Below are 15768 nucleotides of genomic sequence, written 5' to 3' on the forward strand. Positions count from 1 at the left end.
TGTTTCCTCTAGACAGTGGAAAAATAAACTTTGAATAAAGCAAAGAATTCATAATGATGTTGTATTTCATAGATAGTCAGACATTAGTCGTGAATAAAGCATTTAAAGAGAATAAAACCTTCTTCATGCCATTTTTTCTTTGACCTATCGTTTATGGTTTCATACACTTTAACTATTTAGACCATCATCTGAACCATCTGTAGCAAACTTCCTTTCAAATTACTTTTTTTTACAAAATCAATTTTTGTTACATAAAATAATCATGAAAATAATTATTAAAATCAAACAAGTATAAGTTACTAGCTTTGATCATCTTTGCATTACACCCCCTACAGAAAACATTTTCTTGTCCTTATGCAACGAAATAATGATTGGAATATGGACGATCTTGCTTAGTCCTATGGTCCTTTCTTAGCCAGCTTGTGCATCAAAGTGCACTAAACGCACCGTGTGGATCGCCTAGCATGCCCTCTGCTACAACACCATAACCTATTTTTTCTTGTTCAATTTCCTCGTTACATGCATACCAGATTTGAAGGTAGGCAGTCAATTATCATCTAAATATTTAAAAAGTGTTGGAGGCTTAGGTGTTCTTATGCACTTAGTACAAAATGACCTACACACCCAAGTCCATTATGCATGGATAATGTTAGTACTTCTACTACATAAACAACGAGAAAAATCATCAGAAATTGTTTAACAAGTATTAAAATGAAAAGGATAAAAATGGTAAAAACTTCATAATTATGTTGTCAATGTTGCACCGGTCAATCACTCTCAATGATTGTATCAACATCATCTTCTCCTTGATCACCTTTGTCATCTTCTTCATCATCATCTGTCTGGGCCTACTCTCCTATTGCTCCAGTCTAACTAGTGTCACCACTTCCCCACTTATGCATGAGAAGAAAAAGACCATTGATGTGAAATGAGTGTATAAGACTAAGTTGAATCTTGGTGGCACAGTTTTAAAATACAACGCAAGATTGGTGACTAAAGGTTTTTTGAAAAAGCATGGAATATATTATAATGAAATATTTGTCCCTCTATCTTGACTTGAAATAGTTAGATTAGTAATGGCAATAGCTAGCAGAAGAGACTAATCTCTTTATCATTTAGATGTAAAGTTTACATTCCTGAATGGCCATTTAGAAGAGACCGTCTATGTAACTTAGCGTCCCGATTTTCTAGAACATATGGTATACAAGCTACATAATGATTTATATGGTCTGAAGCAAGCCTCAAGAGTTTGGAATAAGAGAATTTATCAATTCCTAATTCAAACAAGATTCAAAAATTGTACAATATAGTATGGTGTATATGTGTAAGGATCAAGCATTGTAAGCTTCATAATGATTTTCCTATATGTGGATGATTTGATCATCACTGAACATTATCCACCTGATTTAGAAAAGCTAAAAGTTTAAATGAAGAAAGAGTTTGAGATGATAGATTTAGAAAGATTGTCATATTTCCTTCGCATGGAGTTTGTGAAGATCGAGGGAATAGACATGCATCAACAAAAGTATGTGAAATAATTGTTGAAAAGGTTTGAGATGACTGACTCAAATGCAATCACAAACCCTTCTTAAAAAATATTAAGCTAGATGATTGTACAAATGAGAAAAGGTAGAGGTTATTTTGCACAAATAAACAATTGGCTCACTAAGATACTTATGCAATAGCTAACTACACATATGTTATGCAATAAGTATAATGAGCAGGTTAATGAGCATGCCTAATAAATCACATCAAGTAGCTGCAAAGAGGATCCTTAAGTATTTAAAGGGAACCATGAAATTCGTTTTAATGTGTCTAAACGCTATGAATTAAAAGAGGACAAGGCTGACTCGATACAGTGATAATGGTTGGTGTAGAGACAAAGTGGACACGAGGAGAACATCTGGCTATGTGCTCTTGTATAATGAGGCTGCCATCTTCTAGTGTACAAAGAATCAACATGTTATTGTACTATCCTCTTGTGAGGCAAAATACATAGCAGAATCATTTGCCTCATGTCAGTCACTTTGGCTTGACTCGTTATTGAAGGAACTTCACACTGTAAAATGTGAAAGTCAATGAAGATAATGATTGACAATGAATCTACAATAATTAAGCATATTGAAACTAAATCTTATTTTATAAGAGAGCAAGCGATAAAGAGCTGATAAAGGTCATGTATTGTCCTACGAAAGAACAACTTACATATTATTTCACAAAAAATTTCAAAATTGAAAGCTTTAATTGATTACTTAAGAGATCAATTAGGATTAGTAAGCATTTAAAATTGCAAGAGCTTAGTCTCAGTTTGCATAACCTCTGTTTCTGTTACTTGCATTGCAAGTATATATTAGTGTTGCACTAATAAAAAAATTATTTTATTTAAATAAATATATTAATCAATAAAACAACTTATAAACTTATTGAAATGACTGGTAAATAAAGCTAAAGTTGAAATAAAAACTTTGGATCAAATTTGACCACCCAATTAGCAAAGTGTATATGAAATTATGAATAGGAAAACCGTGCCAAATTTGGGTTTATACACCTCTACAATGGTTTGCATTAGCTAGTTAATTATTTTCATATTTTTTGCAAATTAGGTATAAATTCTTAATAGACAATACTTGCTTATAGGTCACTTGAAATATGATAATATTTTGAACATATTTACAATGAACAAATATCTAGCATAGCCACTAACTTCACAAAACAACAAAAAAGTTTAAGAAAGTTGGGAGACTAAGAATGTCGGGGCATGGTCATTGTATGTGCCAACATGACTATTTTGAATGGGAATTATCTAACAAATTAGGGCTACATTTTTAGCAATTTGATTAAGCTTTTAGATAAGTTTATCCTAATACGAAACCCAGCACAAAAATTAGATAAAAGACATCATCCACATAACTCTTCTCACTCGTGAGGATTTTTTGTGTGTGGCTCTATTTAAATACAAATCAATAGTATTAATAATAATACAATTAAATAATTATAATATCTAATAATATAGTTAAAATTCTATTTCTTCTAAAAGAGCATTACCCTTGGTGATTACATACGTGTTCCACTACTAAGGTCACTAATTAATTAGAACATCCTATTTGTTTGTCCAAATCAAGGTTATATATATTGGTGCTACTTATTCATACCCCATGCTCATATCTTCATTAGGAATTCTAAAAAGATCCATCATGTCCACTAATGCTACTTAGCCTTCGTAATCAAATTCACTTTTCTATTTATTTTATTTTATTTTTTTATAATAATTATATAATTTTATCATATTAATTTTTTTTTTGGCTTTCGGACTCTGGTTCCTAAAAAAAAGAGGCCCTAATAATTCAGAGTTTATGCCGAGAGATATGGGCACTGATCAAGCATTGTTTTCACCTAAAAGTCAAACTCAATATTCTGCGGATTACGTCCTTAACAGGAGCTCCTTTACCACTGGAGCCCAAATGTTTGGTTATCATATTAGTTTATATATATGGAAAAAAGAACATATATTAAATATTTGATATTTTAGAAAGTGGGATCATATTTTCCATGCCTAATGATACTTCCCAAGTTAAACCCTTATTCATGAATCTCTCCACTCACATTCCATAGTATAAATAGAGGTACCCCAAGAGAATGACTTAGTCATAGATAGTCCAAGAGAAAAACAAAAGAGGTGAATAAAAACAAAATGGAATCAAGTCATGTAGTATCCATTACAAATATTGAAGAAGAAGAAAACAACAACAATATAACTCAAATGAAGAAAAATAAAACCATTGTTCCAATTACTTCCTATCCAAGAGACAACAAAAATAATAATAAGCAGAAAAAAAGTGAGCAAGACATCAAGAAATTGATTCATAGTACCAAAGTTGGAATCTCACTTGTTTTGGTTTCTCTTCTTTATATTTTGAATCCTCTTTTTGATCAAGTTGGTGAAAATGCAATGTGGGCTATCATGACTGTTGTTGTCATCTTTGAATTCAATGCAGGTATCATATATAACCTATGATTATTATTTTTATTATTATTTTGGTACAACCTATGATTATTATTATTTACATATATAGTAATGTGATACATATTAATTGATAATGTTATATTAATTACTTAGGAGCTACACTTGGAAAAGGGTTCAACCGTGGAATAGGGACTATTGTAGGAGGAGGATTGGGATGTTCATCTGCAGTATTGGCACAAAAAATTGGAGGAGTTGGTAACTCAATATTCATTGGATCTTCAGTGTATATTCTTGGTAAGTTTTTTTGATAAATATATATAAATTTCTTAGAATTTGTTATAAGTGCATGTGAATATTAATTAATATATAGTATGTGAATTATTATTGTAGGATCATGTGCTACATATTTTCGATTTGTTCCAAGAATAAAGAAGAGATATGATTATGGAGTAGTGGTATTTATGTTAACATTTAATCTAGTAGTTGTGTCTGGAGCAAGACCTGGATTTAAGGTTTGGGAGATAGCAAGAGAACGTTTGTTGAATATTTTGATGGGATTCATAGTTGCAATTTGTGTGAGTTTGTTTGTTTTTCCAACGTGGGCCAGTGATGAACTTCATGATTCTATTGTCGAAAGGTTTCATGATCTTGCTAATACAATTCAAGGTATATATATAGTTATAGTGTTATGTTTTATACTATATATAGCTAATGATAAAATTATAGTATATGGTTTTCTGGTTAACATATATATGAAAAATAAGATGATATTTTTGTGACCAAATATGTGGTCCTTGTATTGATCAAAAGAGGCAGAAACAACAATGATAAAAGGTGGAGCTCAAGAGCTTAAGACATTTTTTCCCAATTAGTTTGTACAGGCAATATTAAAAAATATATATTTATACATATATCCAACTATATCTTAGCATGACGTCCCATCTAAATCATTTTGTCAATGTCTATTTAATAACTTCATAAAAAATGTGTAATATAATTAATGAAGTCTAGCTAACTCAACTCAAGTGATAATTGTACATATATACCTGATTTATGATATAAGAATCGGTTACATTTTTTAATTCATTTTTAGATAGTGAAATTTTATATGCTAGTCTAAAAATAAAATAAAAAGGGAAAACATTTTTTTTGACATTATTTTGTATAGAAGTATTAGTCTAATAGTTTGAATTGGTTTTGAGAAAGAAAAATTCATTTGATCTACTTTCATTTTCTTAAAACCTGATTTGAATAACTTTGAAAAAATCAGATTTGTTTGATTTTTCGGTTGATTCAATTTACAATTATAATATGTTTATTAATATTAATATTTAAAATTTATTGTAAAATAACTGTCGAAATAACATATAATAAATTAAATTAAGTATTATTATAAAAAGTTATTACTAATAATATTAAGTATTTGAAAAATGAAAAAATATTAGATTAAACTAGTGAATATTTTGATTAAATTAAAATAATACATATTATTATAACATGTTTTGTAAACAAAAATTTTAATATCTTATGATTATAAAAAATATGAGTATTAAAACTTATACATGTATTTTTGTTCTCTTTTGGAAAATAAATCATAAATTCAATTTTTTAAATCAATTTTTAGATTTTTTTTCAATTTATTAAATTTTAATTTCGATTAAATAGAATTTTTTTATTCAACATAAAATGTTAAAATATGAAATTTTTAAATTTCAATATTTATTTTGTTATACTTCATCAAATATAATTACCTAAATATTTTAACAAAGAAGCTCTTTGTCTTGTATTTTAGGTTGCTTAGAGGAATGTTCAAAATCAGTCAAAGAAAAGGAAAATCAACCAGATACCAGCTTCACAGTTTGCAAGTCAGTGTTGAACTCCAAGTCAAAGGATGAATCATTGGTAAATAGTAAATTAATTACAATTTTATATTTAAATAATGTTTATAATTTTTTATCAAGAATGGAATCAAATATTACTTTGTTTTTTGCAGGCTAATTTTGCAAAATGGGAACCTTGGCATGGAAAATTTGGATTTTCCTACCCATGGGAAAAGTACTTAAAAATTGGAGAAGTTCTTAGAGAACTAGCTGCACTTATTCTTGCATTACAATGTTGCATTCATTCCTCAAAAAAGGTACCTATTTATTTATTTATTTATTTCACATTCAATTTATTAAGTTTAAATATTTTTGGTAAATAATATGTATGCAAAATGACAAAAAAATTGGTGGGCTAATTAATTCTTTTTGTTGTGTATTAAGCCCACAGCATCTTTGAAGCAGTGTGAAACAATTGGGTCAAAGGTTGTATGGACTCTACGAGAAGTTGGAGATAGCATGAAACAAATGAGAAAATGTGAAGAAAGGGACAACATTATAACCAAGTTGAAAACAACAAGAGAAGAGTTGAGTTTGGTCATTTCAACTTCCATGATTGAAGAATTTGAGAATGATGAAAGGCTAGCAATTGCAAGTTTGGTGTTTTTGCTTATGGAAGTGGTGGAGAAGGTAGGTGAGTTGGTTCTAGAGGTTGGAGAACTTCAAGATGTAGCGGGTTTTCGTACCCGAGTAACTTCAGTGTCTACGTAGATGCATTATAAAATCGACTGTAATGAATCTCGATTCATAAATGCATCATAAAATTGGCCTTAGAGAATTTGGGTTCATAGTTGCAATATAAAATTGGCCGTAGAGGATTTGGGTTTTTGAGATGCATCATAAAATCGATAGAGGATTTGGATTCGTAGGTGCATTAAAAATTGGCCATAGAAATTTAGGGTTCGTAGATACATCATAAAATCGGCCGTAAAAGATTTGGGTAATATGTGTATATACTAAGTTATTGTTAACCACTCATAATTTTGGATAATAAAATAGAAATGGAATGAGCTTGAGTGTATTACTATCCAATTTTTAAGTAATAGACTTAAATGTCTTTGTACCATGGTAATGAAATAAGAAATAAAAACAATATTAGTATTTGTTTTTTTCATTAGTCTAATTAACAAAATTTTATCATTAAAAGTGAATAAATGAAATAGTGTAGGTTCGGATATATGCAACTGCAGATATTTAAAACTATGAGACAAAAATTATCCTCACTTTTTTATTAAAATTCTAAATTGTCATTAATAAAGTTAATACTAATTTAAAGTTAATATTAATTTTTGTTTTCTTATTAGAATTCTTCTATTTTTTTATTGCAACTCTATTATTTTTATTAATATGACTGATATTTATTTATTTATTATGTGTTATTTTGTTCATTTTTATTTATTATTTTGTTTATAAGAATTTAATTATTTTATAAGTTGTTGTGTTGTGTTATATAGGTTAAATTATAGTTTTGTCCCTCTATTTTGTCTGATTCACGAAATTAATGTCTCTATTTTAAATCTACACAATTGTGGTCTTCCTATTTTAAATTCAAACTCTTTTAGTCCCCCGCTCATGTTTTTTAAAATCAATGAGAATTTTGTTTTTTAAATTATTTTTTTATCTATAAAATTTAATAATAGGTTTATATACAATGATTTGTCATGTTTTACAAGTAATTTGTCATTTAAAAAATAAAAACAACGTTAATTTTAACTGTAAAAGTGTGAGAGGGAGATTAAAACTGTTTGAATTTAAAATAGAGGACCAACTTCATGAATAGGGAAAAATAGAGGGCCAAAATTATAATTAGATGGATCATTAAGATGAAAAAAATGGATCATATAACTATAACTATAACTATTGTATGATTAAATATTTTGTATTTTATTATCTACATTGTTTATGAATAAATATTTTGTATTTTATTATCTACATTGTTTATGAATAGACAAAAAAAAATAGTGAATATTACTTTGTTTTTATTTTATTTAGAAGCATTGTTATGATATTTTAAAGGTTAAAAGGTATATTAGTTTTAAAACTACTCCCATCCTTTATGAATCAAACATATATTTGATTAAAAATTCTCTCCCTTTCCATCCCCTACTTTTGAACGAAACAACATTTAATTAAGATACATCCCCTCACCTTCCTTCAACGGGTAAGGATCCCTGCTGGAAACTCCAAAATACTCCTTTACTTCGGAGATGCATCTCCGAAATCACCTATTTCACATTTTCAATTATTTCAGAGATGCATCTCTGAAAACACCAATTTTTAGATGTTTTCGGAGATACATTTCCAAAAACAAACCATAGCTTCTTCTTCTCCGAAACAAAAACCCATTTTTTTTCTTTTTCTGTTATCTTCTGAATCTTCATAATTGGATCATTTTTAAGTGTTATCTCATATGGGCTTTTTAATTCTTTCTACATATGATAATTTAGATGGTGAAGCTTTCGTCATTAATATGAATTTTTATCCTAAGGGGTTATTTCAGAAGTGCATCTCCGAATGCATGGGAATTTCAATGGGACAGGGGCGGGGGATATATGTCCATCAGAATCCCCGTCCTCGAATCTATTCTCCATCCCCGCTACGGAGGGATTTTGTCCCCCGTCTCCGCGGATCCTTCCGTCCCTGCGGATTTCCGCGGGTCCCCACGGATCTTCAAGGTTCATGCGGAGATCCATAAACATGATTTTTTATTTTTTATTTTAAACCAGATTAATAGTAAAAGCTTCAAAAATTAACCACAAGAAATTTAGAAATTATTCTTTTATGATAAATATATTGTTTTAACAATATTTAATCTATAATATTGAGTGTCATGACCACCAAAATTTAAAACTAAAAAAATTGAAATAATCATTTAAATTTCACTCTTTTACTTAGGGGTGGCAAACGGGCATGCCCGTCCCGTTTAGGCCCGCCCAGCGAAAGAACGGGGCAGGGCGGGGCGGACATATTTGATTGTGCGGGTCTAAAACCTTACCCCGCTCTGCAAAAAAGTGAGGGCGGAGAAAGCCCGCGGGCATTGAACTGTTTATGCCTAAAAATAATAAAATTGTATGAAAAAGCTAATGTCCGCAAAAGCCCGCAAAAAAACAAGGCGGGACGGGGCGGACACATTAAAGGGAGTGGGCCTAAAACCTTGTCCCGCCCCGCGTAAAAGTACGGACAAAACGGGTTTTCACCGCGGGCCGAGCCCGTTTTGCCACCCCTACTTTTACTAACAATACATATATATTCTAAATTTGTGTATAAGATTAATTATATAAAATGACAAATAAACTTACATAATAATTTAAAATTATATATAAATCAAAGACATTATGCTATTTCAGTAAGGACATTATTCTATTTTAGGCGGGGCGAGGACTCCACGGGCCGGGGAATATTTACGTCACCCCCGTCCTTGAAGTGCCTTCGGGGAGACTTTGTTCCCCATCCCCGTCTCCGCGGGGAGAAAATTCTCCGTCTTGGAGCCCCAAACAGGAAACCCCCACGGAGATCACCGCTAATAGAAGCAAGTTGACATCCCTACGAATGCACCTTTTTTTTCTTAAAAAAATTGTTCTTTCGAAAAGGCACATCCGAAATCACTTTTCTTCCAGAAAAAAGTGTCTTCGGAGATGCACTTCCAAAATATAAGGATATTTTGGAGTTTTCACCGCGGTCCCTAATAAAACAGAAAGTCTACAAAGAAATTGTCTTATTAAAATTCCTCCCCTAAGCACCAAATTTCGACAAATCAACCAAACAAATGACTTGCTAATCACACTAAGTGCCAAATTTTGCATGAAAATAAAGGATACACTGCATGGGATTTGAGCCGGTGATTCATGTGCATGTTAAATGAGAGTTGAGATGTGTGATTTTATATTCACGAGGGAAAAGGCCAATTGTTTAACTCATAAATGCCTTGTTTGCTGCTCAGACATATTTTTCTGAAGAATATTTCAGATCTATTTATTACTACTATTTGGATGGTACATGATAGTAATGAAATTCCACTTGACATTTAATTTTGATTTTTGATGTTATTGAATACATTGAGCCATTGCTGAGTATGGATCACGCAAAGTAAACAATAACAACTTCAAGAAATAATGGTCAATAACTTGTAGTATCATTCAAATGAGATCACAAATGCAGATAAACCTTGAAACTTGAACTAGATTACTTCCATGAATCGATTTTATATAGTATGCCCAAAAATGTAACATAAAAAACTTGGCACATCTTCCACTAATATTTTCATTTTCAAGACCAATGTAACTTGAGATTTACCATCCAAAAAATGCAGTATGCTTTCTGATACTAAGATTGTTATTTTTCTATAAGCTATCTGCTATGCCTCAAATTCACCATTCCACATTAATCTAAACAATAACTTAGCATGTTCAATTTAAGAAAACATTTTCGGTTTCTATTTTCAAATTTAACTAATAGTTATCAACATAGTATCTTATTTTCACTTTATTTCAGATTTTCAAGGATTTGTAAGAAAAACTATTTTGTATAGTTTATAATGTACAAATCTTCAAACATAGGAAATAAAGTGAAATTTAATGATACTAGTATGTTTGTAACTCTTAGTGAAATTAGAAAATAGAAACAGGAGACTTTTTTCTTAAACCAAACATGTTAATTTATTTGCTTTACGCAAGGCAAACTAACATATAGTTAGTTGCACCAATTAGTGAAACTGACCAGAAAGAATTATGATGGCAAATTTAGTTTCCAGCTTCATGCCATTCGCCAATGATTGAGTAGAGTTGACGAAGATTTGTATATGTGCAATTCCACGCGAACTGTATAAGCTATTTATAGTGAAACTTGAGAAACTTTGGTTGAATTGCTGTCCGAAAAAGTCTTCTTGAGAAATAGAGAATAAAGAATCTCGTTCCATGAATCAGGAACACCAGGGAGGCACCAATGACTACAGTCTTGCCGCTGCATAGAGGCTGTGCGCTTTGGCCCGATATAGTAAATAGATGCATGGCCGTCTTTCCTGCGTGCTGACATTTGGGTGACATTAAGCAAGTCCAAGTTCACCACTTCTGATTTATTTGCGCGTTGTGGCAAGACATTAGCGACGGTACTGAAATGCATGTCGGACTGTGTCGGTAGGGAGCCTAAATCAGGTAGTGTTTCAGATTGACAACCACCACCAGTATTCCAGTCACCACCCCTGATAAGGAATGAAACCAGATCAGCAAGCAACAATATGCTGATAAAGAATAACATACAAAATATTCTATACACATGTTTTGATGTCTTTGAATCTAAAACAGATAACATTAGCATTACTATAAGAAGAAAATAAGTAATGGCTCCACTGATGCGGCTAAACTGGTTATTATAAAGCAAAACCAAATTTGTGAGATGCAAATTTTGTTAAAAAAATACAGTCCATAAGCAAAACTATGTAGTACCAACACTTCAGATGTAAGCGCCGGAGCATAAAAGAACAAAAATGCTTGCCAAAAGCTGTGGTGAAAGGAAAAGTCCTCTAAAAAAGCTATGTAATAATGTAAGAGTAAGATTTAGTTAAGTTCAGACCAGTGTCATTTTATGAATCCTAATCCTAATATCTTTGTTACATAAAGATAAACTTATAGGTAAGTTTTGTTTGAAAATTGAGGCAAACCTGAAATGCACGGGAGCATAAGTTCGGAAAAGGACGTATGTTTTGTTCCTGTTTACTTCACGGGCAATCCAATCAACTACAGTCTCAACTGATATTCTGAATGCATCTTCTGTAGACATATTCATATTCACTTCATTCCCTATTTGGAAGTAACAACCCCTAAGCAACAAAGTGAGACCAAGATCAAATTCACATATAATTACAACTTCAATATCAATGGATTAACCACATATAGGGTAAAAAATTATTACAATCTTTCAACAAAACAATACTCCCTCCGTTCCTTTTTAATTGTCACACTTGTCAAAAAAAATTGTTTCTATTTAATTGTCACTTTATAGGTATAAGATCAATTATACCCTTGCTTTTTTTCTAGAAAAGCAGAATGATGGGCTGAATAAAGATAAAGGTAAGGATAAATTAGGAAAAAAGGTGAATATTTTTGTTCTTTTTTAGTTGTCTTGGTTATAGAGATTTTGGCAAGTGTGACAATTAAAAAGGAACGGAGGGAGTATATGCTACCCAAGGATTTAAAATCGTGGATTTTAAAAAAGCATAGAGATGGGTCTATGACAGATAATAGGTCAAGATCTGTCCTAACGTTTTTAAAGAAGGTCAGGCTCGAGCCTAGCCAACTCCCACTGCTAATCACGTGTCTTCTTTCACACGTCCGTCCTTGTTTAATATTGAATTATTAAGAATAACAATCCATCACACAACGGAAGGGGAAAAAAACCTTACATTTTGATGGTCTTCTGGTAATTCCACCAATGTCCAGCGTTGAGAATCAACACATCAGCATCTCTCCACCGATGAGAAGTCCAGTCCATCTGATCCACTCTCAAAGTCAACCTCACCCGATGAGGAGCCCCAGGCGGAGGCCGTCCCTGCACTATTAAAAACGGAGACCTGTAGTATTCAACAGTGCAGTTGAAATCTTCAAACCTAAATGCCAAGAATCCTGTGTGCTTTGTGATTGGCGTCCCATTCACCTCATAAACAGAACTCTTGTTAGCAACTGCAGAAGACAGCATACAAAGCATCGACTCCCATTGGTTCCTTCCAATCGAATCACCCACAAAAACTAACCGCTTGTTTCGTAACATTTCCAACATCTTCCTTGCATCAAATCTATCATAAAAACAAACAACCCCCGGTTCATATATATCATCACACTTTCATACACATAAACAAAATCCTCCATAAATTGAAGCACTAACACCCCAAACACGACACCGACACGGCAACATCGATAATGATTTGGAAAAATGAATAAATTAAACTAATTACAAGTGTCGGTGTCTGACTCCGACACCGACACGCCTTTTTCAGAGATGTCGGTGCTACAATTTCCAAATGATACAATTACAAATCAAAAAGCATATGATCACAGATACAAAAAAAAAAAACACTATTAAGAGATACAAAAAGAGAAAAAAGAATAAACTTTCCAATCAACAGATTCCTTTCTTCCTTTTGGAGAAAGAAAAATGAACACACTAAGTAGTTGTTGAGGTTGAGTTAGACACAATTGAGATAACCAGAACAAAGCCAATAAAAGAAAAATCTTAACCAACGTCCAAACAACACACAACACCTTTTTATATGCATTCAACAATCCAAACAAACCTAATTTTAGAAAGATATATAAAATAGAAGAAACCTTATAAAAGATGAACTCATAAAAATCAAGTATATAAGACAAAAACTAAATGTCTATAAACAAAAAAATTAACTTTTTGTCAGTATATTTTCAGCACTATCTATCTTCTACCAACCAGAATAATAAAAAATAAATAAATAAAAACCCAAAATCAAAAAAAGGGGTTTGGTAAAAACCTGGGCAAGTCGCAATCTTTAGGTTGCCATCTCCACTTAGTATAAAAAGTATCAGGTCTGCCATTCTCCGAGCAACGAAAGCCCTGATCCAAGAAGGAACAATTAGCGGAATGATAAAGTGGATAAGCTTCATCCCAAACCCAATTTCCGTCGAAAACATCGCATTTATCACCCTGTGGAGTCATGAATTGAACAGGAGGAGGAGGAGGGGGAGATGAAGAAGAAGTCGAAGAAGAAGAAGAAGGTGATAGAGTGGAGAAATGGAAGAGATTGGTTCCATGGGAGTGAAGTATACCCTTGTAATCAACGTAGAAGAAGCATCCAATGAAAATGACAGAGAGGAAGAAGAAACCGAAAGTGGTTAGAGAAGGTTCTAGAGGGTTAAAGCGTTTGAATTTCTTGAGAAAATTCATTAGTTATGTTTCGAGAATAAACATTTGGTGATTCAGTGGGGAGAAGAAGGAATGATATAAGAGAAGTGATTGGAGTTTGAGTTTTTTTATTTTTGCTTTTATTTTGGGGAATGGGTGATAATTTATTTTATTTTATTTTATTTAGAATAATGTTTCTTATTAAAAAATATTTTAATTAATTATTCTTGGAGGTGGAATATTGTGTACCGTTGGACGCGGTAGTGATGTGATCACCTCTTTCTCTTAATTATTTATTTTTTTTAAAACAAAGTCAATATTTAAAGCACGTCGTATAATAGTAAATAAGAAGAGGAGAATGTGGGATGAAACTTGTTGTATTTAAAGTAGTTTTCAATATTTATGGTGTGTCAACATTTTAAGTAAAAATAGTAATAAAAGATTGTTTAGGTGAATTAATGATTTTAAATACTTTTAATAAATTTGACTTTAATTCTATAGTGCTCCTCCTATTGCCATCCTACCTGTCTATGTTAGTATGTTATCCAACCAGAGTTAACAATATTAAGAATTGCCCACTTTGCCCGCAGTATTAAATAAGCAAAAGATTTTTAAAATTTTTGGCCTAACATATACTACATTAATTAATTAATTAATATTTTTAATAAATAATAATTTAATTAATACTAATAGATTAGTAGATGTGGTATTTCTTTTATATTAAATTAAAAAAATTAAATATAATTAACTATCATTCTTAATAAACATGAAATATGTCTTTTTATAATTTCAATCAGGAAAAGTAATTTAAAAAGCAGAAAAAAACACAGGGGAATTGGAAATTGTCCTAGCCAATTACAAATGCCTTTCTTCTAATTATATGTCTTAAGCATAGTGCTAACAATAAATCAAGTTGAAAATATAGGGATGTCAATTTGTATTTGTTAATAAAGATTTTTGTGGGGATTATCTGTGCGGAACATCGAAGTTGGAGTTTTTTTTCTCCGGGGAGATGGGGATGGAGGGAAAATTTCTCCCAAAGATACTTTGGGGCGGGGATTGGAAAGTACCCTCCGTCCCGTGGATTATCTAACTCCGACCATATTCTTTAACTTTTATATTTTATATATCGTATAATATATAATATATAATTATATAATTTTACATAAAAAAATATTAATGTATTCGAAAAATGCATCAAATACATAGAATGTACACTGTCTTTTCTTTTTCTTTTATCAATTATATCTATCTTCTTCATTCATCGTCTCCTCTATTCTCATCATCACAACAATCACTCTGTTTTGTTCATTGTCCTTATGGTAATTACTCTTCAAATTCACTTTACGTCCATTAGTAACATGTTTTTCATTCAATTAATAAATTAGTAGTTGTGGATTTGTCACACTCGCACATAATAAATGTGTTTTTCCATATATGTATTTTTATTTTTAAAAAAGAAAGATGCAAAATATGTGATTTTTTAAACGGAAAAAAATAACGAAATACTAATAGTTTTGATCGAAAAATATGGGGATGGAAGACAATATTCCCTCGTAACAGAGATTGGGGATGGGGAATAAATTTAGGGGTGGAGCGAAGAGTAGAGAAGCATCCTTTGAACATTTCATGCCTCATTGACATCCCTACTTGTAAGATATATGAAATCAAGATAAACTTAAAAATAAATGAGTTAAAATTAAATTGTTTATAATTTCAGTTTTTTATTCTAAAACTAATATATATTAAATTTTAACTATTTTAAATTTGTGAATTTGATTTTTATTTTGGGTCTCGCGTAAGACCCAAAAATACAAGAGTCCAATATCAATAAAGTATAAATTGGCAAGGCGCATAACAAGTGGATTTCGTTTTCCCTACTATCGTGGCGCGAAAAATACTCGAGCGGATGAACGCTCGAAAGTCAACAAGAGTCGCCATTGAAGTTTATTTTTAAAAGGGAAAACGTCGATAAAATCCTAAAATAAAAAAAAATTGGTCATCCCAACCAAATTCAAGTATGGGAGTTAATTATGCGAGTGGAAGGTAATAGCACTC

At 31.3% G+C, this 15768-nt stretch overlaps 2 protein-coding genes across 2 annotated transcripts; one reads left to right on the plus strand and one right to left on the minus strand.

The window, feature by feature from the left end:
- Positions 1 to 3635: 3635 nt before the first annotated feature.
- LOC131612493 (aluminum-activated malate transporter 2-like) lies at positions 3636 to 6907 on the plus strand. Its single transcript, XM_058884286.1, has 6 exons — positions 3636 to 3995; positions 4118 to 4258; positions 4355 to 4630; positions 5757 to 5866; positions 5958 to 6101; positions 6229 to 6907. The coding sequence occupies exons 1-6, from the start codon at positions 3692 to 3694 to the stop codon at positions 6553 to 6555; spliced, it is 1302 nt and encodes a 433-aa protein (XP_058740269.1). The 5' UTR covers positions 3636 to 3691; the 3' UTR covers positions 6556 to 6907.
- A 3119-nt stretch (positions 6908 to 10026) lies between these two features.
- LOC131610163 (protein trichome birefringence-like 10) lies at positions 10027 to 13852 on the minus strand. Its single transcript, XM_058882041.1, has 4 exons — positions 13340 to 13852; positions 12242 to 12631; positions 11501 to 11659; positions 10027 to 11041 (listed from the first exon to the last, which is right to left on the minus strand). Exons 1-4 carry the CDS (start codon positions 13750 to 13752, stop codon positions 10675 to 10677), a joined length of 1329 nt encoding a protein of 442 aa, XP_058738024.1. The 5' UTR covers positions 13753 to 13852; the 3' UTR covers positions 10027 to 10674.
- Positions 13853 to 15768: the final 1916 nt, after the last annotated feature.

Source organism: Vicia villosa, linkage group LG6 (genome assembly GCF_029867415.1).
Source record: "Vicia villosa cultivar HV-30 ecotype Madison, WI linkage group LG6, Vvil1.0, whole genome shotgun sequence".
NCBI classification, from domain to species: Eukaryota; Viridiplantae; Streptophyta; class Magnoliopsida; order Fabales; family Fabaceae; genus Vicia; species Vicia villosa.

Coding starts and splice junctions, on each gene's coding strand:
- LOC131610163 (XM_058882041.1), bottom strand. CDS start 13,752: ATGAATTTTCTCAAGAAATTCAAACGCTTTAACCCTCTAGAACCTTCT. Junction 11,660..12,241: donor TACCAGAAGACCATCAAAAT/GTAAGGTTTTTT, acceptor TTTGTTGCTTAG/GGGTTGTTACTTCCAAATAG. Junction 11,042..11,500: donor TATGCTCCCGTGCATTTCAG/GTTTGCCTCAAT, acceptor ATTCCTTATCAG/GGGTGGTGACTGGAATACTG.
- LOC131612493 (XM_058884286.1), top strand. CDS start 3,692: ATGGAATCAAGTCATGTAGTATCCATTACAAATATTGAAGAAGAAGAA. Junction 3,996..4,117: donor CATCTTTGAATTCAATGCAG/GTATCATATATA, acceptor TTAATTACTTAG/GAGCTACACTTGGAAAAGGG. Junction 6,102..6,228: donor GCATTCATTCCTCAAAAAAG/GTACCTATTTAT, acceptor TTGTGTATTAAG/CCCACAGCATCTTTGAAGCA.